The sequence below is a fragment of the Panthera tigris genome, chromosome D1, assembly GCF_018350195.1.
Source record: "Panthera tigris isolate Pti1 chromosome D1, P.tigris_Pti1_mat1.1, whole genome shotgun sequence".
NCBI lineage: Eukaryota > Metazoa > Chordata > Mammalia > Carnivora > Felidae > Panthera > Panthera tigris.
In genome coordinates, this window is record NC_056669.1 from 80,672,866 (window position 1) to 80,700,457 (window position 27,592).

General features: G+C 36.5%; 1 protein-coding gene across 4 annotated transcripts in view; it reads left to right on the plus strand.

Moving 5' to 3' along the window:
• The window catches only part of ANO3 (anoctamin 3), a 183,800-nt gene that overhangs the window by 139,252 nt on the left and 16,956 nt on the right, over window positions 1-27,592 (plus strand). For all 4 annotated transcript variants that reach the window (XM_007098476.3, XM_042958503.1, XM_042958504.1 and 1 more), the window contains 7 exons: window positions 2,521-2,603; window positions 3,035-3,175; window positions 3,679-3,843; window positions 16,172-16,208; window positions 19,345-19,456; window positions 20,209-20,266; window positions 25,669-25,766. In XM_007098476.3, the coding sequence (XP_007098538.2) occupies window positions 2,521-2,603; window positions 3,035-3,175; window positions 3,679-3,843; window positions 16,172-16,208; window positions 19,345-19,456; window positions 20,209-20,266; window positions 25,669-25,766 (694 nt within the window). The remainder of the gene's footprint in view (window positions 1-2,520; window positions 2,604-3,034; window positions 3,176-3,678; window positions 3,844-16,171; window positions 16,209-19,344; window positions 19,457-20,208; window positions 20,267-25,668; window positions 25,767-27,592) is intronic.

The following is a 27,592-nucleotide window of genomic DNA, read 5'->3' on the forward strand; positions in this document are numbered from 1 at the left end:
CTACTTATCATATATACACAATATATATACACATATATATACAATATACTATAACTTTCTATAACTTCATCAACATCTATATTTGTATTGACACTTTGTTCTAGGTGAAATTATTTTTCCTTTATACATTTTCATTTTTAAAGTATTTTCACTTTTACATTGAGAAACTTTAATATACTCCCTGTCCTCTTTACCATCTCACGGTCTCTGCCACCCTGCTCATTCTGAGCCATTGTTCCTTTGTCCTTCCATATAAGTGCATGCCAAAATTTTCACCACCAATTACAATAAAATTATGAATATTTGCTTGTCACTTTCATGGCTTATAATATACTCTTTTAGAAGTCACTGATTAGAAGACTCCTAATTCTTCTTGAAATTCCCATACCAGTTATTTAATCCTGAACTAGATGCCAGTTCATCCTCTCATCCTCTACTATCAAGAGATACTCAACACCCAAAGAACAAACAACCCACTTAAGAAATGGGCATGGGGCGCCTGGGTGGCTCAGTCGGTCAAACATCCGACTTAGGTTCAGGTCTTGATCTCGGAGTTCGTGAGTTCAAGCCTCGCTTCAGGCTCTGTACTGACAGCTCAGAGCCTGGAGCCTGCTTCACATTCTGTGCCTCCCTCTTTCTTCCCCTCCCCTGCTCATGCTTGCTCTCTCTCTCTCTCTCCCTCCAAAATAAGTAAACATTATTAAAACTTTAAAAAATATAAATGGTCAGAAGACCTTGGGGCTTCCGGGTGGCTCAGCCGGTTAAGCGTCCGACTTTGGCTCATGTCATGATCTAGAATTTACTTTTTAGAATTTACTTTTTAGTGTAGGAGGCAAAATGTGAGCCAGTGGGACATATCTTGCTGATGACTCAGGGCAGTGTGGTGGTTTATTTGATTACGTATTATTGAAGTTTGAGTGCGTTTAGATGGACTGAGCACTTCGCAGTTTATGGTAAGTCTCAGTCTTTCCTGCTGTGTTTATATTAGGCCACACACCTGTACCTACTTGAAAGGACCTTGAGGCCACTTCAGCAGGATGCTTCCGCTCCACCCTTTTTCTCAGGTCTTGGCATATGTAAATACCCTTTCTTCTTTCCATGGCTATTTGATATAGTTGTGTCAGGGTACCGTGCAAGCCTTCCTAAGGTTCAGCCTACTCTTCAGGTCCCATCTAATTGCCCAAGTTCATAATTTGAGTTTTGCATCTGCTCTGAAATTGGCTGTACAATGAGATACGGTCTTCCCAGAATCCCGCTTCCTTTTCAGGCCCTCACTCAAGCTCAGAGCCTCCTGCTGTAAACCTGGGGGAAACTTCAGGGTTGTCGTAAGAATCAAGCCCATTGATATTTTTCATCACTTGGTATTTCAAAATTCACTTACTTTCTAAAATATGGTCTTTTTGTCTTTTGAGGTATAATTTACATGCAATGAAATCTCTGTAGATATGTTTTGATCACTTTCAAAAATGACAAACTTTTATAGCCACCTCTCCTGTTAAAAGTATGGAATATTTCAGGGCTCCTAGATGGCTCAGTAGGTTAAGCATCCAACTCTTGTTTTCAGCTCAGGTCACGATCTCACAGTTTCATGTGTTTGAGCCCTGCATCAGACTCTGCACTGATGGTGAAGAGCCTGCCTGGGATTCTTTTAGAATTCTTTAGATGACTGTCTCACTCTACCAGATAAGAAGATCCCTGAGGTTAGAGTTCCTTGCCCCAAATGAGAGAACAGCAAATGGATGGATGGATGGATGGTTAGATGGATGAATGGTACCATGGCTTTTAAGAATGCATATATGAGGTCTTAATGATGTCCACAAAGTCTTGAATGCTTGCTGTAAGATGAAGACCACTTACCAGAAAAAAAAAATCAATCTTTCGCTTGTTTACACAGAATATTCACATTATGGTTCAGGCATTTCTTTACTTTTTCCATGGAGGCCCTTGTAGTCCATGCTGAGTTCACCTAGAAAATGCATCCAAGTGTTTTCTCTGGTTTTTTTCTTTTCTTCTCCTTCCACCATGATAACCTTGTGCTTTTCCTCTCTCTTTCCCAACTCATCCCTCTCTGGGTTCTGGAGGAGTAGCATCTAGTCTTTATTGTCATTCCTGGCTGGAGAAGGCGTTCTCTAGGTCGTTTAGATGATTTTGAATAAACGTATACAAGTCAAAAGGGACAATATATATTTAGCTCACTAATATTGACATCTCTTGTAGCATCACTTTGATAGGTCATACTAGCAAAGGTCTATGCTTATAATCCATTGAAAAAAATTACTTTGTAGGAGTTTATGCTGACAGTAATGTACAGAGACATGGAGGAAAGGGTGAGGGAAAAATAAAAGTCCATTTATAAAAATACAATACAAAGTTAATTTGTTTTAATAATTTAACAATGCAGTGGAAATGCATTAATCCAAAAAAGAGAAGCAATGATGAAAGAATGTGATGTGGTTGGGTAAAGGGTAAATAATTAATAATAATAATAATAATAATAATAATAATAAATATTATCTATAGCCACAGTCTTCTTGGAATTTTGGAAAAGGAGAAGAAGTACACTGACCTATACTTGGGACCTTATTGAATGGGAAGAAGAGGAGGTAAGATGTTATGAAACCAGGAGATAGAGAAACTGGGATAACACATGATGCAGAATAACACATTATTCACTGTCCTTAACATCCAAGCTGGAAGCAATTAAACACCATTAGATTTTCCCTTGGTGTTTTTTACTAACAACATTTCTTATTTCAGGAAGAGAAGAGAGCTCATTGATGGAGTTATGTAATTTTTTTCAAAGCACTTCCATGATATTTCCTAAAATGACATTACTGAAAAATTGTGCTAATTAATATATATGTTAGGGATTATCTGGAAAATAATTGGCATTTTATTTTTTTTAAGTTGCTTCTTTTCCAAGACTTGCTATAAAAGTAGGCCAAAATCCAGGAATTTTGTATCAACCACCGGATGATTTTTTTTTTTTTAATTTATGACTTTGATATGTAGGTAACTTTAGTCTCTCTTCCAGGAAACACTTCGTCCCCAGTTTGAAGCCAAGTATTATAAGATGGAGAGAGTGAATCCCATTAGTGGGAAACCTGAGCCACATCAGCCTTCCTCAGACAAAGTCACTCGTCTTCTTGTTTCTATCTCAGGAATATTCTTCATGGTAAAGTATAACCATCAGTATCAGAATGTTGTTGGATTCCATGTTTAGAAGGAAGTTCTAAGATACCAACTTATTTTGCAACCCTCAGAGCGCAAGAAACCATATCCAGCTCAATACCTTGGTACTACATACTATTAAACAAAATTAAAATCACGGCGAGTCATGAATGATTGCAAAGACAATTTGGGCATATCTTTAAATAAAACACTCTTTCAGAGAAACAAAAATCATCTAAGATAAAATGGATATTTTTTGTGTTTCCCTGAAATTTATTAAGACTAAGCATTCCACTTGAAAGTGGAAATTTGAGCAACTTAAATCTTACAATATGTATTTTGACTCTAATGTAACTCAATCCCTTAAAACAAAAAAAAATGATGTATTCTTTCTTGGAAAAGGCAACTCCTTTAGCTCTGTGGGGGCAGTATATTAATCTATGGTATTGCTTTTGGTTTGTGAATTATGCAAAATATGGATGTCTCCTCTGGTCTCCCATATTGTAGATTTCTTTGGTGATCACTGCAGTGTTTGCTGTTGTCGTGTATCGCCTGGTTGTCATGGAACAGTTTGCATCATTCAAGTGGAATTTCATCAAGCAACACTGGCAATTTGCAACATCAGCTGCTGCTGTCTGTATCAATTTTGTAATCATTATGGCACTGAATCTTGTAAGTGTTTACAGTTTTCAATAGGCGAAAAGGCATGGGTAGGGGAGAAGTCTGTTTCCTTCATGCTTGGATTGTATTTACAGGAATCCAAAATGAGACCAGCAATGCAACTCAGTTTAGCAGAAACAAAGTTCATCTATGTGGTGTGGATAATGGATTTTTTAAATTAAAATAAATAATGGTTGTACTGTCATCCTTTCCTTTGAGTTTATAGTCTTGATTAGTGAAAACTTCCATTCTAGCGTGTCTAGTGTGGACTAGAAAAGGTGCTATGCTCTTTTCATTCAAATAAGGGATTTTTTGGGGCGCCTGGGTGGCTCAGTCGGTTAAGCGTCCGACTTCGGCTCAGGTCACGATCTCGCGGTCCGTGAGTTCGAGCCCCGCGTCGGGCTCTGGGCTGATGGCTCAGAGTCTGGAGCCTGCTTCCGATTCTGTGTCTCCCTCTCTCTCTGCCCCTCCCCCGTTCATGCTCTGTCTCTCTCTGTCTCAAAAATAAATAAACCGTTAAAAAAAAAAAATTTCAAATAAGGGATTTTTTGGGTTCAAAAACCATTCCAAAAAACTGAACCTCAGTGGAGAATTTGTTACAAAGATATAGAAAAATCTATTCGAAATAGAAAGCTTGTTATCTCCAAGGCTTAATGTGATATAGAAAATAGCTACTCTATTTCTTTCCTGGGTCTAAGCATTTTTCTCCTTCCTTTCTTCCTTCCTTCCTCCCTCCCTTCCTCCCTTCCTTCCTTCCTTCCTTCCTCCCTCCCCTCCTTCCTTCTTTCCTTCCTCCATCCTTCTTTCCTTCCCTCTTTCCTTCCTTCCTAATTTCCGTCCTTCCTTTCTTCTATCCACCCATCCTTTTTCTTTCTTTCTCTTTTCCTCTTCCTTCCTTTCTTCTTTCTTTCTTTCTTTCTTTCTTTCTTTCTTTCTTTCTTTCTTTCTTTCTTTCTTTCTTTCTTTCTTCCTTTTTCAGTTCTTCTGTTTGCATGTCTACCCTCTTTTATCAAGAAATGTCTGCCTTTACTTAACCATGACCCATCTTTCTCTCATAGCCGCCAGGGATGCTGTGGTATTGCGATGATTTTATCTTCTTTGGCTCTAACTACATGACCATGTTGGTCAGGTTTCCATAGTCCATTTAACTGAAATTATCTACTATTTCAATGTACTAATTTCTCAGAGACAGCATCTGATTGGTTCAACATCATGTCCACTGATTGACTTGTGACCTATATGGATGAGAGGACATTATTATGCCTAGGTCCACATTTTCAGCAAGGACTATGGGTGGGGTCCTATTTTCTCTGAAGACAGGAGGCACTGTTTAGCACACTTAGGATAATCTCTGTCCTTTAATTATTCCAACAATGACACAAGACCAGTATTCTCTCCATTATGTAAATAAGGAAACGGATTTGGAGAGTTTAAATAACTTGTCCTAGATCATACATATACTAAGTGTTAATGCTGATATATTTACATCACGAGATAATTTTTGTAGATATATGAGCAATATACAAATAACGATGTTGATATTATGTACAGGTAATGTGCATTTGGTTCCAAATATAGATTGACACAGATGTTTTGCGTGTTTAGACTGGAGAGGGCTAGGTCCATTTAAAATAATCAGGAAAGATTTTCAAAGAAAAGTGAAAAGTGATTGTGATAAGTAAGTTTTAATGCAAGGATGATAGTTAATATTTCCTACTGGGATCAGCTTTCTTCAGATTAATTTTTCTGGTAGAAGGAAAATACTGTTTGCAGTCTCTCCAAATAAACCACATAATATATTTAATTTATGTCCTTGGCTCATACATTAAAGTAAATAATAAACACTGAAAAAAATATAATACGAAGATGGGGAGGCATGGATGGTAATGTATGTAAGGTACTATAGGTTGCACACTGCACAAGTCACTACATTGAAGGAGGAGCCATTCATGGCATAGATGTAGGTTTTTATATTTATGATTATACTCTTCTGGTAGACAGTGAAAGATCTTGGTTCTAACAAAATCAATTTGTTATGACAATTTTACAGTAAACAAAGATTATTTGGATTGGCTTCATTATGTGAGGAAAAGGAGGCTAAATAAATGATGTGTTTATTTCTAGGGAACACAAGCAACCAACCAGTCTGGTCTTAAATTGACTTTGTTTTTTATTTTTAGTAGGTTAGTTGACATAAAAATGATTGTCCAGAGTCCTGCTATCTAGGATGACCTTACAGGCAAGTAGGGACATGGAAAACACTGAAGAATGAATGTTATCATAGTCAAAGCACAGAGGGCTTTGAGTAAAATGGGAAAGAAACCACACACTGCCCCTTAAATTGGTGGGGTTGTGATGGTGTATCAGAAGACTCCATGCAAAGAGGACAGGGTACTTATTCTGATGAGCCAAGAAAGAGCAGAAAGTGGATTGTCATTGGGGAAATTCAACCCACAAATGTACAGAACCACAGAAGTGCATCTTCTTTGTTCTAAGGGAATGGTAAGGGGTGTCTATAAAACATAAATTTATTGGAGAATGAAGAAAGAGAAATTAGAAAAGTAGATCAGTGCCTAGCTGTGGAGATCTGGAATAGCATGTAAATAATTTGGACATCATCTTTTTTTTCTTTTTTCTTCTTGTGAGCAGTGGGGAGCCACTGGGTATTTGATAGGTGAATAACCACTAATTAGTGTACCTAATAAGATACACTTACAGATACGAAAGACATTAAAATATTAGAATATTGTATTATGTAATCACTATGCTGATTAATTTTAGAATTCTCAGGAAAAATGTCAGGTTCTCTGGAAAAAAAAGTGTGTTCAAAACTCCTAAAAGTAAAAGTAGATATCCTGAGTGCATTATCAAACATGGAAAAAATTGGAAAAATAATGATTACACAAAAGTAATGCTATGTCATCTAAAACACTGTATTAATAAGATGTTCTTTTGAATTTTAAGTAAAAAGATGATAATTTCCTGTTGTATAAATTAATCCCAAATTTAGACAAAGATGTAATGATTAATGAACAAACATAAACCTGATTTTAAAAATATATCTGGCAAAGATAGTATCGAAAATCAAACTAATGAGCAATTACAGCTACACAGATAAAAATCCCAAGTATACATAAAAATGTTATCAGGAGTTATCTCTGAAAAGTACTGGTGATTATTTTCTTTACATATTATCTAATGGTAAACATAGTTTGCATTTTCACGTTTTTTTACAATAAGCTTATTTTCCATTTAAAACTAGTAAAAGATAAATATTTGATATTAATTTCTGATATTTTAAAGAAATCATAAATGATGACAGGCCAAGATTTATGTAGAAGGATAGGTTTTTATTGTATTATTTAGAGTAGTAAATATTAGCAACAGACCCCTTAAATGAGCAAAAATAAGAGAATATTAATTCAAGTTCTATATAATGGAACATAATATAACCAAGTAAAATGCTATTTTAATATTATTTAAGGACATGACATGCAGATACATACAAAGCATCTACAACTGCACTTGATTTCCATTAGAACATACCTGCATTTTTAAACTATAAAGGAGTAACAATAAAATGTTGACACTGTAAGGAATGGCAATAAAATGTGGTTATCTCTCAATAGTGGGATAATAATTTGATTTAGTGCAACCTTTTTGGTTCTTTCAAATATTTATATGTAGATTTTTACTTATAATCAGAAAAAAAGAATCCTTACTTTTAAAACATTCTACCATGACCTAAAATTTGGAACAAATTAGAAATGGAATGCACTTTATTTTTACTCTATATATGAGTCATCCATAAAACCACACCCACCCAGGTAGCAAACTTGGGTTACTTTTTAAATTTTGTCTTTCACTGCATAGAGAGAAGGTTTATCAGTGGCTGAGCCGCATGCCAGCACACGTGCGTGAGCGCACGCGCACGCACACACACACACACACACACACACACACACACACACACACACTCTCTATTCCCTCTGTTCCCATGTGTGCCCCCTGCCCTTCCCCTGCCCTCTGAATACTGCCCAGGCTCTCATCACTTTGTGGTGTCTCTCCTCAGTTTGGTGTCTGAATAAAAAGCAGTGGACACAGGACAGAAGCAAAGCAAAGATTTGCACTTGATCTTTGTGATCCTAGCCATGCCACAAACATCTCTGAGCGTTCAAATGAGGGTGATAAAACTAACGCATAGGAGTATTGAAAGATTAAGTGAGATCTTCTAGTATGTGGATGGGTCTCAATAAATGTTAACCTTTTTCCTATTTGCTTCTCTTCAATATTTTAAAATTTTATTTCTGTTTATAAGTCTATATACACCCCATTGTCTTTATTGCAAAATACCAACATTTTCTTTAATTTTTCCCTTTCTTTTCATCTTTAAATGATAGAGTTTATTTATTAACCTTCAGTCCGATATAGGAATGCCAATAATCTTTTCTTTGTTCTTTTTAAGCTCTTCAAACCACATCTCATTTATTTATAATTTTTTCACTTTTTTTCTTTAAATATTACCTATTACTCATTCATAAATTTCTAAGTACTCAGAGTTGTCTGTAGAAAGGGAATCACTTCTAACATGTTGTATTATGTCTTTTGATCCAATGTACGTCTAAAATATAAGAAAATTTGAAATATTTAATTGGTTCATGCAAAAATCATACCACTGGGCTAATTTTCAGTAGTCTTACTTCTTTTTAATGAGTTTTTTCCTTTCTGAAGTCTATTATTTTTATCTTTTTTAGTTTTAAATTACAAAATACATTGTTGCTATATAATGTACTGACAGTATGAAAACATTAAAAATAATAAGAAAAGTTGCTATTTTTTACCCAAAATTCCACCATTGTCCCATCCAACCATAAACTCATTGTACCCATTGGAGGTCATCAATGTTAATGGTTTCATTTCTGTTTATTCCCCTCACCATCAAGTGTTAGTGCCTTCAAAAGAGTACCCTGTGTTCCTGTGTTTGACAGTTTGTTCCAAAGACCTACTGGTCTTCAAAAATATCTTAAGTGAATTAATGAACTGGGCTAATATTTTTGAAGATGGAAATTATTACATAGACAAAGAAAATGAAGAAACCCAATGTGTATCATTAATTTATGCTTGGGAAGGCAAGCATGACACTTCTGGGAACAGAACCTCCAGGTCCAGGGTTCAATCCTTAATTTCCACCTATCTTTTCAGTTAAGCTGAAGAACTTGTCATGATCAGAACCTATAGTTGAATAAAATAGGACCCTTTACCTTCATACATTTTCCTTACAAATGGATTCTATTTTCACCAAAAATTCAAGAAATTGAAATTTTGCTGCTGTTTCCCTTGGTGTACCAAACTCCAATTTCATATTATTCCAGGTGCTGCTGAATGACCAATCCCTTAAGCTCTGACTCTGCCCCATTTCCAACCCCCAACCCCAGTTATCATCCCTTCCCTAGAATAACAATGAACCCACATACACACAGTCTTCTCTCTCATAAGCTTCAGATACAATTTGTTCTCACTGAGTTTGTACATTTAATGAGGTTCAATATATTCTTTACTCCAAAGTACTGCATTTTATAGATAACAAAGGCCGAACTAGATGGAGTGAATCTCTAATTGTAGAAATAAGATCTCCGGAGGCCAATGAGGATAGCATTATTTTTGTCATAAAAACAATCTTTTGAGATTCTCAAAATCCCACTAGCTCTACTTAATTAATACAGAAGCCCATGTAACTACCTAGTGCTATAGCTCATCCGTTGTTCCTGAGAGAAGACAAAACTGACTTTCTTTTTTCAAATGTTTATTTCAAATGTTATTCAAATGTTGGGAATTTTGACATAAAGATTTAGAGATTGTTGGAGGTGAACTAAGCTGTAAAATTTCTCCTTTGCCCTTGCCACTAACTTAGGAAAAGATTTTTTAAATGGATTTAGCATAAAGGAATTGAACTACAAAGCCAACTCAACAAATGTGAAAAGAATGTCCTATTCCTCTGATTTAATCAGTATAAAACCATAATGCCCTTCTGAATTTATGTATTCCCCCCCTACTCAAGATGTTAAGGCACTTCACATTATTTAACAGCCCATCTAATTGACCTGAACCCACAGGGTCTTAATCAAATAAACATAAATTAAAACCATTAATCTTAAAATGTCAACACTTTAAAAAAATAACACCACCAAAAAGAATGACCTAGAATACCAAACACTACCATCTGTTATTTTTGGACAAACACTAAATATGCAGCACATAAAAATGTGCTTTTTGTTTCTTAATAGCTAGACTGTGTGATCCTTGTGCTACCATAGCCTCCAAACGAGCATTTGGCGTCAGTCAAAATAGTCTACTAATCTCATAGGCTTTTCAGCTATAATACATGTGCATGAAATTATTAAATATAGGCATGGCAAAGCCGTTTCAATCAGTCTAACAATTTTTAAATCAGAAACTTTTAATATTTAACATACACAGCCAGAAATCTTAAGTCATTCGTGCATTTGTTTTGTCTCTTTCATCACGTCAATGACTGTTGTGACTTCTGCTTCTGTAACATCTCTCTTACCAATTCCCTACTCACCATTCTCACTTCTACTTCCTTAGTTCAGCTACTTGTAATTTCTAGCTTGGACCATTGCAGTAGCCTTCTCACTGGTTAGTCTTCCTGTCTTCGTTTTTCAACTCTTTTCATCTCCCTTGCCCACTGCTCTTAGAAGGATCTTTCTAAATTGCAGATTTGGTCATTTTATTTTGTACTTGAAACTGCTTAACAGGTTTCCATTGCCTCTAGTATAAATTCTAAATGTATTAGCAAGGCATGAAAGACTTGATTATTTAAAGTCAGTTTTCCTTTCTCTTCTTGTCTAAAGTTGGGCCTCACTCCCTCCCTTTCAAACCACTCTTCTCGCTCCCTGGCATTTTACTTTTTCACAACCATATCTCTTGGTTCAGCCTATAAAACCACTCCAGCCTACAAAACCATTTCTGCTTGCTCCCTGGCATTTTACTTTTTCACAACCCTATCTCTTGGTCCACAGTGCTTCCTCTATTTACCTTTTTAATTTCTTTTATCTCCTTGGAAGCTATTTCTTTATCTATGAAAATTCCAGTAAAGGATCATTTCCTTCCATAAAGCTTTTTCTCAATCCAAAATGTAGAATCAAATAATCTCTTCTTTGTGTTTATTTTTCTCACAAGGTGCTTGGACATGCCTATTCTCCCTCCTTATCAGACTCCCTTGATAGAATTAAACAATGCCTCCTGTAAATGCTCTCCTGTTACAGTGCTTGGACCATGACTTTTCTCCCACTATCAGGGTGTAAGCTCCTTATGAGCGGGCCTCCTCACTTTTCTATCTCCAGGTCTTTTGCCTATGTCAAAAAGATATTTATAATATATTCTTCAAATAAATTTTAAATACCCTGTTCTCTAAATTTTCTAGCATCTTGAATATTATTCACATTGCAGAAATCTTAGCATCTTGGATAATTGCTCAAAGTTATTTTTGTTATTGGAATTATATTTTCAATGTCTTTCAAGTTTGCAGCACTCATTAGTTTCATTCAAGCTAATAATTAAAAAGAATATACATCCTCTAAGGTTTCAAAACAAATGGATCATAGCATTCCTAAATAAATATTCCATTTGGGATAAAAATATGGGTGAAAATAATTAAAATTTGATCACAAGTCCATTCTACAGATCATGAAAATACTGAAGAATGTTTCCTGTTCGTACTATGCCTTCAAATCACCTGGAACACTTGAAAAACTAGAGATTTCTGAGTCCCATTTAGAATCTCCTGTGTAGAGCTAGGAAATCTGTATATAAAACAAAATATTCAAAAATATTTTCTAAGTGAGTCTGATCCAGCCAGTCTCTAAAATGCCATTAGGAAATCACCAATTTAAAGGATCTGAGGTAATTTTGATACATAGCCAAGATCAGAAACTACATTTTCAAAACTAAATCGCAAATAATTTAACAACAATTAAAACTTCAACATATTATTTTAACATCTCTTTACCAGGTATACAGCTAAAAATCCACAAAACCAGAATTTGAAACCAGGAGTTACTCTTCACTAATCCCATCCTTTTTGTCCTTTATGTTGCTGCCCTGAATGCTATACTACTTAAAGGTACCATAAGTAGCAGGGTTACTATTATATCAGGTAATATTTCCAAGAAGATTTTAATGAAAATTAAAAATGTGCAGGGATACCTGTGTGTCTCAGTGGGTTGAGCATCCAACTCTTGATTTTGGCTCAGGTCAGGATCTCAGGGATGAGATAAGATAAGACAAGACAAGTTAAGATAATTTTTGAAAAATAGAAATTAAAAAATGCTTAAATGTGCAAGTATTCCAAAATGCACATTCTTGTTGCCTGGCAATCAAATCTTAATTAAAGAATAGGTGACAGTAGCATGACAGCTGTCTGGTCTCATGATTAATGTGTAATTTTAAAGAGAAAATAGAAACATCACTGAAGAAATACTCTTGTAGTTTGAAATATCTGGGATTAAGCCAGTTAAACTATTTCAACATTGTCAACAAAAGAATGAGCTTTTTTTGATATTCTTCTTTCCATTTTAAAATTTTTGTACCCTTTGTACACTATCACCAAAAAAAAAAAAAAAAAAAGATAATTCAAAATACATTTAACTAAAGTATTCCATGTTGATTCTGGACTCTTTCACATGAGAGATTTATTTCCATCTCTAGATTTGAGAACATCCATTCTTATGTTTCTCTCATGGGCCTAACCACTGAAGACCTCAAATGTACCTAACTTCTTTAACACTTGGTTACCAATTACAATGCAAATAGGTTATTGTGGAATAGGGTGGATCAAAGGATTGGACCACACCTCTTAATGTGGAAAAGAGGTAATGCCAAATGACTCATTTAATAAGAGGACCAGCTTTTTAAAAAAAACATTAGTTTGTTCATGTCTATATCCATGGTTTCTAGAAATTCAGAAAGGTAGAATTGAATTCTACAGACCTTACTATGGACTACCAGGCCCTGAAAAATGGTTTCCTTCTGAGACCTCTCTAACTCCTTTCTTACTACCTTGCTCCTTTACTGCCTCCCCTCCTGATCCTTCAACATCCTTGCCCTTTAACACACCAAATGTGTCCAATCTCAGGGCGCTCCCTCTTCCTATTTCTGCTCACTTCCAAGGTAGTGAGCTCAGATCTCTTCTTGGCTCCCTCCCTCACTTCACATATGAGCTCTATGCTCAATTGTTGCCTTCTCAGAGATGTTTTCCTGACCACACTATAAAATAATACTATTTAATACACTATATAATACACCATAAAATAATAAGGGTGCCCACCACCCTTCTCTATGTACACAGCCTCCTGTATTTTCCCTTTGGGTACTATTCTTTTCCTGACCAATTGCATATTTGTTTGTCATTTGTCTGTAACCACTGGTATGTAAGTTCCATGAAACTGGAGACTGTGTGTGTCTGTTTACTGTGTTCTTTTTTTTTTTTTAATGTTTATTATTGAAGGAGAGACAGAATGTGAGTGGGGGAGGGGCAGAGAGAGACTAGCCACAGAATCCACAGCAGGCTCCAGGCTCCAAGCTGTCAGCACAGAGCCTGATGTAAGGCTCAAACTCACACACCGTGAGATAATGACCTGAGCTAAAGTCAGATGCCCAACCGACTGAGCCACTCAGGCACCCCTGTTTACTGTGTTCTTAAACACTATCTGGCCCATTAGAAATTCCTCATAATTAATATAACATAATTTAACATAATTAACATAATTAATATATATGACCAAGAGAGTTTCAGCTTACTGAATGCACTAGAGAGTGATGGCTAGAAGTATAGGTTCTCCAGGGCCTCTGGGTGGATTAGTTAAACGCCCGACGTCTGGTTTTGGCTCAGGTCATGCTTGATCTCAGTCTGTGGGGCTCCATGCTTGACAGTACAGGGCCTGCTTGGGATTCTCTCTCTTGTGTTTCTGCCCCTCCCTCTCTCCCTCTCTCAAAATAAATAAATAAACTTTAAAAAAAGTACAGCTTCTCCGACAAGAGATCTATATATATAATGCACATATATAGTGTAGTGACCACAACAATTGTCCCTGAACTTCCCTATTCTCTCTTCCCCCAAATACATATCCATTCCCACCTTGCACGTGTGTGTGCACGTGCGCGCGCGCACACACACACACACACACACAGCCCATGATTGCTTGCATACAGCATACGGTTAGATATATCTAATTATGGTTTCTTCCTGCATTTCGTAGTTTTGGAGTTAACAAGTCAGTGTGCAGGAGTTGACTTTGTAGCTCATCATCATGGTGGTGCCAGTTAGCTACCATCTGGGCCTTCGATGATGCAGGTTCTCAAGTACCCCAGAAAGCTTTCCAAGACAATATTTCCAGAGGTGACACAGCATTTCTGTGATTTATAACATTCTTCCAAAGATTACTGTAATCCACTGGGGGCATCTCCTATGGATATTTCCATTGCAGGGAAACAGGTTCTGTGTGCCAGGTGTTAGGACAAAAATCAGAAATGGTTTCTGGGACAAGGCACAGGATAAATGGTACAAGAGAACCGTAATAGTAACTCCTGACTTGGCTATTAGTTTAGTAGTGTTACTTAGGCAAGGTACCTGACGTTCTAAACATTGGTTTCCTGTTCTGTAAAATGGGGATAATTATACCTATTTGATAAAATTGTTGTAAGGATCACATTAAATAATATTATATCTGAAGCACTGCTTGGCACCAGCCAAATACTCTAAATGGCAGTTATTTAAGTACAATTTTCTTTCACTCTCTATGAGGGCACTGAATTTAGTGCTAGAAGCACAGTACTGTGGAAGTACTATTTGTTGATTTGTAAGTCTATCCTGTCACACTGCTTTGGAGTGTGGATTCTATAATCATCTTACTTGATAAATGGGGCTTGGAAAAGAACATGTGAAGACAATTTTGGTACTCATGAATTCAAGGTAATCTTGTTCTAAAATTTAAAAAAAAATCACAGTTTGTGTATATAGCTAAAAATTAAAACAAAAACCACAACAAACTGCACAAGAGGTAGAATGAGACTGTTTATACTCAATATAATCTTTCTGGCTCAGGATAGCTCTTCAGAGGAAGAAGCATAATCAAGCAGATTATGAATAATCACAATAGTTTTAGTGAAAGAACTGTTAGGGAAAGTAAACAACTTTTAGAGTGTCCAGATACCTACCTATTAATTTGGCATGCCAACAGGTAGAGTTCCTGGAATTTATAATCTGAAGAATAATGTGTTGAATTATGGGGTTATGTAGTTATATTGACATGTACCCACATATACCCACAAGTACACACTACCTTTCTGCCTGTAGCGTATTTGTTTTCTGCAATATGTTTACTTGGAATTTTGGGAAATATGTTTCCTCTCCTTAAGTCTGTATGAGTGATGGACTGGGTAAGAGGAGAAGTGGGAGGGTGGCAGAAGGTGAAAACTGTTACCACAAAACTCAGTTGTGCTTGTAACTTACTTTTGGATTCCACAGATTTTACTTACCAGTCTTATTGTAACACCAAACCTGTTCTGTTCTTTAGGAATGCAAACTACCACACACTGTTTGTCTTAGCTTGAAAATTCTTTGTCAATAATAAAGAATCTAAATTTCCACTTAGAATTCCAGTATAGTTAAAATATATATAACTTGGTGATCAAATCCCAGATCAGCCATTGATTAGTTGAATGACTTTTGTTAAAAAAATATTTTTAGTTTTTTAAAGTCTCATTTCCTTGATTTATAAAATGGAAATAAAGATAGCTACCAGAAAAGACTTATTACTACAGAAACCAAGTGTGTCTGTATGTATATATACACATATTTATAACATGTTTATATTACACATTATACGTCTTTAGTGTGTGTGTGTGTGTGTGTGTGTGTCTGTGTGTGTGTAAAGCACCACATAGTAAGTTTTAAAGCATGCTTCAGCTTAATTAAAAATGTAGCCACTTTGGGGCGCCTGGGTGGCTCAGTGGGTTGAACGTCCAACTTTGGCTCAGGTCAGGATCTCACAGTCCATGATTTGGAGTCCCGCATCTGGCTCTGTGCTGACAGCTCAGAGCCTGGAGCCTACTTTGGATTCTGTGCCTCCCTCTCTCTTTCTGCCCCTCCCCTGCTTGTACTCTGTCTCTCTTGCTCTCAAAAATAAATAAACATAAAAATTTTTTTAGAAATGCAGCCACTTTGTAGACTAGACTTTAGATCTTTCCTTGAATAGTGTAAATATCAGCCTCTTCTAGAAGAAAAGAAATAACATTCACTATTTGTTTTCTTTTATTACAGGCTTACGAAAAAATTGCTTACCTTCTCACCAACTTAGGTAAGTCCTTTGTTTTTACCTCGTTCCCTAGTTAAAGAGTAACATATGGACATATCAGTCTGTAGTTGCTTTATGTATTTTAGCATTTTTTAATGTTTATTTATTTTGAGAGAGAGAGAGTGTGAGAGCACGTGCAAGCTGGGGAGGGGCAGAGAGAGAAGGAGAGAGAAAATCCTAAGCAGACTCCGGGCTGTCAGAGCAGAGCCCAGTGTGGGGCTGGATCCCACCAACCGTGAGATCATGACCTGAGCTGAAATCAAGAGCCCGGACGCTCAACCAACTAAGCCACCCAGGCACCCCTATTTTAGTATTTTAATATCAACTTCAGTTTTATAAATTGTCAATCAAAATGAAAGACATGCATGGAAGGTTGGAGCATTCTGTATAACTACAGAGAGGCAGTTTATGTAGTTAGCACACCCAGTTCTCCCTACATGGAAGTGCTTTTTCCCTGCCTTAGCAGGTCTTTGGGCTTTCCCCCAAATATTTGTTTTTACCAAAATGTTGTACTATATGTACACAAATTAAAAGGCAAAATAGTATCAAGAAATTTATAAGTAAAACCAGTACTCTGCCACATTACCCATTCTGATTTTCCACTTTCCTGAGAGACTACTTTTTAATAATCTTAGTAATTTCTTTTGTTATTTCCTATCCTATTTCTAAATAATGTGTTTCTCTGACATTCTTGGATTTTTCAGCTTTGGGAAGCTATTGCCTTTCTATTCCAAATGACAAGAACTTAGATCTTAACATTCTCTGCAGTGTTCTCTCCTCGCACACTTTCCCTCTGTCACATGTTATACACACATAATTTCGCCTCCTTCCAAAGTAGTTATAGTCAACAGATTTGGACTTTTGTAAAAATTTTTTTAATGTTCGTTTATTTGTGAGAGAGAGACAGACAGACAGACAGAGTGTGACCAGGGGAGGGACAGAGACAGAGGGAGACACAGAATCCGAAGCAGGCTCCAGGCTCTGAGCTGTCAGTGCAGAGCCCTACCTGGAGCTCGAACCCGCGAACCATGAGATCATGACCTGAGCCAAAGTCAGATGCTCAAACGGTCAACTGACTGAGCCGCCCAGGCACCCCTCAACAAATTTGAACTTTAACTCAAATTAACAGTGTTTACATCATTGTTTTCTATATAACTGTTTTTATATATAAAGTATGGGGTGTACTATGATTGTTTCCTTTCTTATACAACCTTTATACTTTCATGATGCTAATAATAGCCCTTTTTTCCTTGATTTTCTACATAGTTTCCTTAATTTATCCCAAACTTTCTGCCTCAACTCTGAATGGTCTCTAAACACATTCAAAAACATCAAGTACCCTACTCATTTTCTTTTCTTCTTAGAGTTACCCTCCCTGAACCCAGTGTTACTCCAGTCTCGAGGGCCTACCCTTGACAGCTCAGAGCCTGAAGCCTATTTCAGATTCTGTGTCTCCCTCACTCTCTGCCCCTCCTCTGCTTGTGGTCTCTCTCTCTCTCTCTCTCTCAAAAATAAACAAACATTACAAAAATTTAAAAATTAAGCCAACTGATGAAAAGAGTGTCAGTTTTGTCAGACAGAAGTCAATTCAAGAACAAGAGCACACATATGAAGAAAATAATAAGAATAAAGTCACCATGTTAATATTAGGCAAACCAAAATTTAATATCTGTTTGAGTGAGAAAGAGAGATACTTCATACTGATGAACAGTCTACCAGGTCAGTACAATAGTCATGATTTGTCTATATCTTTTTATAAGCCTCCAAAATGTAGAAAGCAAAACATGATAGAAATTCCCCCCAAAATTGATGAGACCATACTCAAAATATAAGCCAGGACACAAAGCATTTGAATTTCATAACTAACAAGCTTCTCTTAAAATATATATAAATGGGATGCTCAACAAAAAATATACATGTTCTTTTCAATCACTTGATAACATAGACAAAATATATCCAAATAATTTGAAGGCAAGTGAAACTGCAGCTTTTTTGACCCAAAGCAGAAATCACACAGGAACGTTTGTGGATCATGACGCAACAAAATTAGAAGTGGAGAACCAAAAACAAACTACACAATGGGGATTTTTTTAAAAATCCATATTCTCATCTCTAAATAAGTCTTATGCTAAATTTGCAAACTGTTTGGAATGCAGCAGCGGTGAAAACACAACCAACCAAAACTTTGGAGCAACACAGGTTCTCCAGACTGCTGTCACTATGGCCCACCAACCAGTCAGCCTGGGGACCGCCCCACAGACCCCTGTTACTTCTGGCACATACTCTCGTTGGACTTGGACTCCCGCCAGACCAGTTCCCCTGTTCTGTGTCTGGATCATGCATACGTCGGGGCCCATCTTTTCCTGAGATCAGATCCCATCTATTTTCTATCCTTCTTGAATTCTTTAATTGTATGAAAATGCATATTAGCTGTGCATACAGCTCTTCTAGCCTTATTTGGATACTGGGTGGGAGTAGAGGCTACAATACACACTGCCACCTTTATCCCATCTCTCTCATTATTTTTGTTTTGTTAAGAGTCATAGAAACATAGGACATAAGAATGGACAATGTTCTTGAAATCATCTTGCCTAATTCCTTGTTTCATAAACATTAAAATTGGTTGCAAAAAAAATGTAAAGAGATCCACTTGAGATCCCCAGAAAATTAGGTGTAAAGTTGAGATAGGAGCTCAGCTCTTATGACTGAGGTAGCCCTCTTTCCTTTTACCATTCCACTTCTGTCTGTGCAAAATATCCATTCTTTAAAGAACTCTGTGGATAATTTAGGTCCTTATTCTAGCATAGCCAGTTTGGGTGAAGGACTGATGCAATGTATATGGTTACTTCTAAATGACAATAGCAGAGAGAATCCTGAAAATCTTTATATATGAATAGCAGGCATTGTATTTTTGTAGCTCTGGAAAAAGTCTAAAGATTGTATCGTTGGATCCCTTTATCAACCCTGTACAGCAGATATCATCATTCACATTTTGCAGATGCTGACCTACAACTCAGTGATGCTGAATGTCTTGTAGAACTAGTAAATGTTCAGAACATGAACCTGGGGTTTCTGAGTCTATATCCATATTTCATGTTTTTCACCTCATCTATGTAAACATATCCTGTTTTCCTTTTAGAATATCCTCGAACAGAATCTGAGTGGGAAAACAGCTTTGCTTTGAAGATGTTCCTTTTCCAGTTTGTTAATTTAAATAGTTCTATCTTCTATATTGCTTTCTTTTTGGGGAGGTAAGTCAACTTTATGCATGTTGTCTTTGCAGAGTGAAAAAGATTGCCAACCGTTCCATTGCCAGTTTGTTAACAAGGGTGACAAATTCTTGTCCCCTGCCTTAGAAAACTACTAGTCAGTCTTCACATATGTTTCAATCAAAAGACTTCATTCAAAGTACAGGACAGGTGCCACTACCAATTAAAGTTGGCATAAAAAATAAAACCTGTGTGCCATGCTTGGGTTGAATGATGATTATCCAATCATCATTGATGGTTTTGTTAAATACGAAAATAATTTTTGTATAACCCTAGGTTATAGTTCCTTAGTGTGGAAACTTCTACCTATCACGATGACATCTTTTTCCCCTGTCTTTACTGCACAATATGAAAAAGATGCGTATTAAACTATGCTCAACACTCCAGCGGTACTGAAGCTAGAACCATTTTAAACTAAACAACTCAGCACATTACATTAATGTTCATTAGCTAGATGCACAGAACATTAAAGATCTACAGGTGAAAGTGGAAAATTTCCTTTGGCTGGTTTGTCTGTACTTTCTCACCCCACTGGCATGGCATTCACACACCACGTTTTTTTTCCTTTTTAAGTCAGGTACTTTGATGTGTAAGCATGGTCTAAGTCAGCAGTTCGGGGACAAGATGCCCCAGTGAACCTTGATGTCTACCTACACATGCACTTGTTGTGATGCATTAGATGTTCTTCAGTCAACCCCACATAAACGCTAATGAATTAAAATGCCTTTTTACAGATTTGTAGGCCACCCAGGAAATTACAATAAACTTTTTAACCGGTGGAGACTGGAGGAAGTAAGTAACCTTGTAAAGGTGGGTGTGGGCCTGGGAGTGGATATGGGTCAATGATCATAGAAGGGGAGTGGGTGGGAAGAGAGACACAGAGAAGTTGGGTACACGGAATTTCAGACATGCTGAAGATGCTTTACTGGTAGAGAGTTCTTAAGGGTTCAGAAATGAAGGAACTACATCTTCCCAAAAAAAGGGTGTGAACTTAAAGGTTAAGCCCTAAAATCCTGACCTCAGCTCTTTAATTTTCTGTCAAATCCATTTCTTCATTCACAAAGCCCAGAAATTTAGCTCCAGGGATTTTTCACTTTGGGGGAATTATTATAATCTATTCCATGGGTTTTTGAACTTTTAAATATGTTAGGTTTCCTTTCAAGCAGGGAAACTTCATCCGAAAGAAATCTTACTTGAAACACCAATCTATAATTATATAGATGTGTCTTCTAAGTCTCATAGTTTTGTGTTGATTTATAATATGGATGTTATAGAAACAAAAGGTCTAGTATTGCTAGATCACAGGGTTAAACACTCTATATATTGTCACTGAGACTGACAAATTGTCTTCCAAAATGCCAGTCCCTATAGCGTATGAGCCTGCTTCCTCAGACTTTTGCCAACAGAAACATTTTAATTTTTACCAATATAACATCTAAAAGATATCTCCTTTTGATTTCAGCTCCTTTAATTGCGAGTAAAGTGGAGAATATTTTTCATACGTTTGTTGGATAGTTTATATTTCTGTGTGTATGCGCTATTCTTGCTCATTTCCATTAGACTATTTTTCTCTGTCCTAATAATTTATAGACTAATAGGCTCTCATCTTTCAAATTTGCTGAAGATATGTTTCTCATTTTCTTGTATATCTTAATTTTGTTTTGATGCATTTTTTTAAAAACTAGAACATTTTTCAACTAAAATATCATTGCTGTTAATGACTTTGGGCATTTATATCATGCCAAATAATGTGTTTTTCATTCTGGAAATTAAAAAAGAAAAAGCCTCACACTTGTACTTTTCACTAATGTTGTTTTTTAAAATATTAACATCTTTGTTGCATTGGAAGTTTGTTTCTGTGTAAAGAATAATCAAGATTTCCCCCCACCCCAGTTAGCAGTCACATTTTTAAGTAATAATACATTTTTTCATCACTCAGCAAAATAAGATTTCAGGACTTATTATATTCTCCATCTTGAAATCATGACTATTTCTGAGCTCTGTTCTGTCTCATTGGTCATATGGTTTATTGCTTCTCTAGTTCAAAATTGTTTTAATTATTCTAATATAAAATCCAATTTAATATATGGTAGTATTAGTAGGAGGTCATAATTTACAGAGAGGCCAACAAAGGATTCCCCGAGAAAACAGATACTTCCAGTCTCTATATAAAAATTTCTCCAAAACTCAGGGGAGTCGTCATTGATATTGTCTCCCTAGAGCCTTCTAGTTGATTGGAATATATGGAGAAAACCTAAAAGTTCCTGAGAACAACATGCTTTACATCATAGAAAACTGGTTCAAATGCTAACCTTGCTACTTATTAATTCTTTGCCCTTAATTTAATCCCTCTGAATATCTGTCTCCTCATCTGTAAAGTGGCAGTAGTAATACTTAGGTTGCAAAGTTGTTTATAGATAAGAGGCAATTTGCATAACACACTTAGCACAAGCCCTGGTCTTTGGAAGGCACTCTGATTGTAGCTGATAGTTATCAATGCTCTGTCTCCACAGCCACCTGGGTATTTTCCTCTCAGGCGAAGACAGATGAAGGCTTTCCATAACTCCAGGCCTCCAGGAAGTCCCCAAATCAAACTTGCAGTTTTCACTCATAGCCCAGATTATCCTATATCTGCTAAGAGGCTTTCATCTACCCAGTTTGGGACCCAAGGCTTACTTTTTACCAGGAGTGATCAACTGGATTTAGCAAAGGGCAGTGTGGGGAACCGAGTGGTACAGGCAGGTAGATCTGCATATTGATGCCATTTTAGGAACTGCTGTCACCAATAATTTTGTTCAGTTGGATACTTTTACTCTTAAATGTAAAATTATTGGAAGTCATGGTTCTTCTTTGGGAATCCCAGAGAAACAATCCCAATACTGGTGTCAAGAAAAATGTTTCATAACCATTGTAGACATTTTCCACAATATATATGGATGGCCGTATTTTCCAACAAATTATTATTTATTTTGAAAAAAATCAGTGAAATGAGAAATGTGAATTTGTAATAGACCCTAGAAATTCTAGAACTGTACACATAAATCTACTTAATGGAAGATAAAAATTGACTCTCTGAATTCAATCATACCACAAGCATTTATTGACACATACTCTATTCCAGCACCCTACTGGGTAATATGGGGTATGCAAATGAAGACGTCCTTTTCCTTGCTTGATGATGTTAATAGTTTTGAAGAAAAGAATATAGCCGTGTTAGATAACAAGTATTTTGTCTTTGGAGTCTGACGATCCACATTCTAATTCAGTCCCACCCAAATGCATGATTTTAGTATCTCTAGGTCTCAGGTTTTTCTTTTGTAAATTGTGATAAGAATAACTATCTCAGTAGTATTGGTGATAGGAGGATAAAACTGGATCATGCATGTAAAATCCCTGGTACAAATAGTGGTAGCTTTTATAAACAAAGAAAAGTACCTCGGTTTTATTTAAAACATTTATGAATTGGCTATACTAACCTTTCTTCATACTGTGCTGTATAATATCTCACATAAACATGTTCTGTAAATCTGGGGCGCCTGGGTGGCTCAGTCGGTTAAGCCGCCGACTTCGGCTCAGGTCATGATCTCGCACTCCGTGAGTTCGAGCCCCGCGTCGGGCTCTCTGCTGACAGTTCAGAGCCTGGAACCTGTTTCATATTCTGTGTCTCCCTCTCTCTCTGACCCTCCCCCGTTCATGCTCTGTCTCTCTCTGTCTCAAAAATAAATAAACGTTTAAAAAAAATTTAAATCATGTTATGTAAATCTATATAAAATGTTAATAATGGCTAATATTTAATGAGTGCTTGCTATATGCCAGCACATTCCAGCAATTGTCCCTAACTGTTCTAGATGTATTAATGCATAAATTCTATTATTATACTCATCTTACAGAAAAGGAAATAGAAATTGATACAAGTTCTATAATTTGCCTACAATTATAGAAACCTACTTGTAAATTGATGAAGTCATCAGTTGATTCAACCAACCTAGCATCAGAGTCTGCGCTTTGAACATTGTGCTTTCCAGCCACCATTGGGATAACACAGAGGCACAATCGAAAACATAAAGGCAATTGATTTGGATAAGACATGGCTGAATGATTGCTGACTCACACATGTAAATTGGATTTAGAGTAAACATACTTCATGTAAAAGGAACACGGGTATCAGAATCTGATAGTCCTGTCTATCACCTAGCTTTATCATCTACAAAATGAAGATACCAACACCCATCTTATGAGGTTCTCAGGAGGAGCAAATGAGAAACATATATTAAGGCCCCCAGCTCTGGGCTGTCCACAGTCATATGATTTTTTTGGGGGGGGGAGGTGCAAAGGGAATGAAAGCCTGGGTCTCCTGCATGCTCATTTATGCTCTTTTACTCATTCAAAGTATACGCTCTCTTACCAATTGAATTTTAGACTTGAAGGACTATATTTCTCCAGAGGGAACCATTATATGAGAGGGGCAGACCCACAAAAACTATTTCTGCCCTATAAACCGCAAAGTCATAAAGGCTCAATTTTAACAAAATTAAAAATGGCCTGTCATCCAGGCCACTTTGGCCTATGACTGTGGAGAGTGAGCCAATCACATGGTTCTATAATGGTCTTTGTTTTCCCTTTCCACATAATAATATGCTCTGGTATTCAAGGCAACAAACACACTTGGTAAATAGAATTCATCTGTAATGTTATGTACAAGAGTAGAGGATGAGGGTGCAACAGACCAAGGCGTTCAGTTCCATTACCAACAGTCTACACTATATGACCTTGTACAAGTTAATTTACATCTTTGAGTCTATTAAAAAAAAAAAAAAGTTTCCGCTTTCAACTGGGGTCTATGCCTGCCTCTGTAGCTTAGTAATTATTCTGTTTCAGACGTTGTACGGAACCCATTTATCATATATATGCGGGAGAACTAGGGGGTCCTAAATTAATCCTAGAAAGAAAGGGCAGGCTTACATGGGAGAATTGAGACTTCTCCACACAGTAAAAATTACCGCTGGCAAGCCCTCTCTCTGGCTCAGTTTAGGGAGTTTTAAATTACTGGGCTGGAACCAGAAAACCAGGCTCTTCGTGTCCTAATTATCTGTTCCCTTTGAAGTCCCACTGGTACCAATTTGATAGAAATAGAAACTGTGGATCAAAGCTATAGTGACTATTGTTCTTATGAGCAGGACAGGAACCCATTTCTAAAGAAACAGACCCACGCTTTCCTACCCAAGTGTCTTCTACAGTGCAAAGTTTTCAAGCAAAACACATTAGTTGCAATGTTCATTGCAATCACATTTTTGTTTGTGGGGGTTTCTAATGCTACCCTTTATTGCATATCTGAAAAAGCAGAGAGCCGCAGAGAAGGCAAAACTGGGTCATACTGACAAGCCATTCTGTGGCATGCTTTTATCACTAAAAAATACATTCGAGGTAGATATTCCCTCTTCAGGATATAGAGCAACTGCTACCTACCTTGAGAGTGGGCTAGACTGAATGACTCACTTCAGAAAAGAACAGGGAAAGGGCAAAATGAGTAACTTTACAGTAGAAATACCTGGCAAACACTGTATCAACCAAGTGATGAAGATTAATGTCACTAGTGATGTCGTGTGGAGAGCATGTAGCTTCTGATGGAATGTGATGAAAATGGTACTTTATGTTTGTGATCTCCTTCCATCCTCAAAACACATAAGCCCAGGTTAAACACATGAAAACATCAGAGAATGTTGGTTTCTCAGCTTTGACAAATATACCCTGGTGATATATAAGGGGCAATGGAGGACTGAAGTGCATACGGGCATTCTCTGTACTATCTTTGCAAATTTTCTACATTTAAAATTATTATAAGACAGAAAGTTTATTCTAACTTACACATTTTTCTATCTCCTGATTGTTAATAGATATATAGTATTCAGAGCAATCATTAAATAGGATCATGCCTAATACAGACCGTGGCAGATAGTAAGTGCTCATTAAAAGTTAGATTTCTTGTTATTGCTGTTACAACTTTAATCACTATTCTTCTCTAATTACTGAAAACATCCCTATCAGGTGCCTTATACATGTTCTGTCTTCCTTGTTTTTATTTTCTTTATGCACTGAGATAGTACTGCCTGGTTTTAGAATTTGCTGTACAGTTTGAGGGTAGGGATGTGTAACCAACTGAGAAGAGCAAAATCATAGTTGTTGTTCTGTTTCAGTGTCATCCCAGTGGCTGTTTGATAGACCTCTGCCTCCAGATGGGAGTGATCATGTTTTTGAAGCAAATATGGAACAACTTCATGGAACTAGGATACCCGTGAGCACTTTATTTTTTAAACTTGCCTTATTTAAACTTGCCTTACTGGGGCCAGGTAACCAGACAGATGAAGGTTCAGTTCCCCCCCTGCTGCTCACCAAATGTGTGACCATGTGTGAGTTAGTTAACTTTTCTGAGCCTCAGTTTTCACATCTCAAGAGGGTATCAATGGCTGTATGTGCCTTGAGAACACTGGTAAGGAGTAAAGGAAATAGTGCATGTCAAGTACCCAGTACTCTGTTCAACATATTAAGATGCTTTTTGCTATTTTTAAAGCACTATTGACAGTACAGGTTCTTAAGGATAAAAATAACTTTCTGGTTTCTTCTGGCTACCAAAAGACCAAGGCAGATGTTGTTTAACAAAGAGAACCTCTGTTCATGCTCCTAGATCAAGAAACAATAAAACAAAGATACAATTTTGGATAGGGAGGACTTGTACTCTTTATTACACCAAAAAAAAAGTCATTAGAATAGGATTGATTGTGAAAACAACTATATATATAAACAACTATATATATATATATATATATATATATATATATATATATATAGTTTGTGAAATATATATATATACATTGTGAAAACAACTATATATATATATATATATATATAGTTTGTGAAATATATATATATACATTGTGAAAACAACTATATATATATATATATATATACACATATATATATATACATATATATATATAATATTCTGTTTTGTCTCTTTAGATAGGGTTTATCTGTAAAATGCTGACATGTTGAATGCCTACTTTTATATCATATAAAATAATATTACTCTTCCAAATACACTGGAATACAGTGTATGTAAAACAATGTCATATGGAAGCTGTAAGGCCTAATCAAGGTTAAAAACATGACTATTTTGAAGAATTTCTTGACGCTAGAAGGACTAGTTAACTGATGATATAAATAGCTTAGGTTTAGTCATCAAATTATCCCATCATTCTTTCTCCTTGTTGGCTTACAAATGGTATCAGGACATTTCAGAGCAGAGACCTTAGGACTGGAGAAGTGATATCAACCCTGAAATCTGCCATGAGACATTATGTTACATATTAGGCAGTTAGAGCATGGACTATGAAATGTCTGAGACCTGGTTCAAATACTTTCTCTGCCTCTTGCTAAAGATGCTTATAATTTACTTCACCTCTCTCTGACATTATTTTTTTTAATAAAATAAGGGATTTGTGGAGATTGCATGAGATACCCAGTGGTCTTTAACCTTAACCAATAAACAACTGAGCCTTTTTGTGAAGAGATCCTCAATATTCCAAAGGGATGAAAATGAATCTCTTGTAAACGAAGAGAGCATAGGGATGTAGGGATAGAAGATAGGGTAGCCCACCCCATCATTCGTATCCCTTCCTATCCTTGATTCATCTCTTTGAGACGTAAGGTTTGGGAATGTCATTTGAAAATAGCTGAGGAGATTAGGTAGCAAGTGCCTACCACAAGATCTGATGTGCTGTGAAATAAATAGCTTCATAAGCACCATCAAGATGGTATAGTAGTCATTATCTTATTTAGAATGGCTATCGTTATCATTTTCTGTGTACTTCTGTACATATCACACACTTTGGGTAGCACATTTTCACGATGGCTTTGCCCAAGTGGTCAGCCTGGATTGTGTATATCAAATCCCAAATGTACAATGGTAAGGGGCATTCTGTTGGTGTTCTTTCAAATCCAGCAGGAGTGAACCAGTCACTGAACAGTAATTTTGAAAATTTGATAACATGGTTCTCTTTTTTAAAGTAAAATCTTAAGCAGACCGAAGAAAATAAAACTGAACCAACCAGGCCTGCCTCA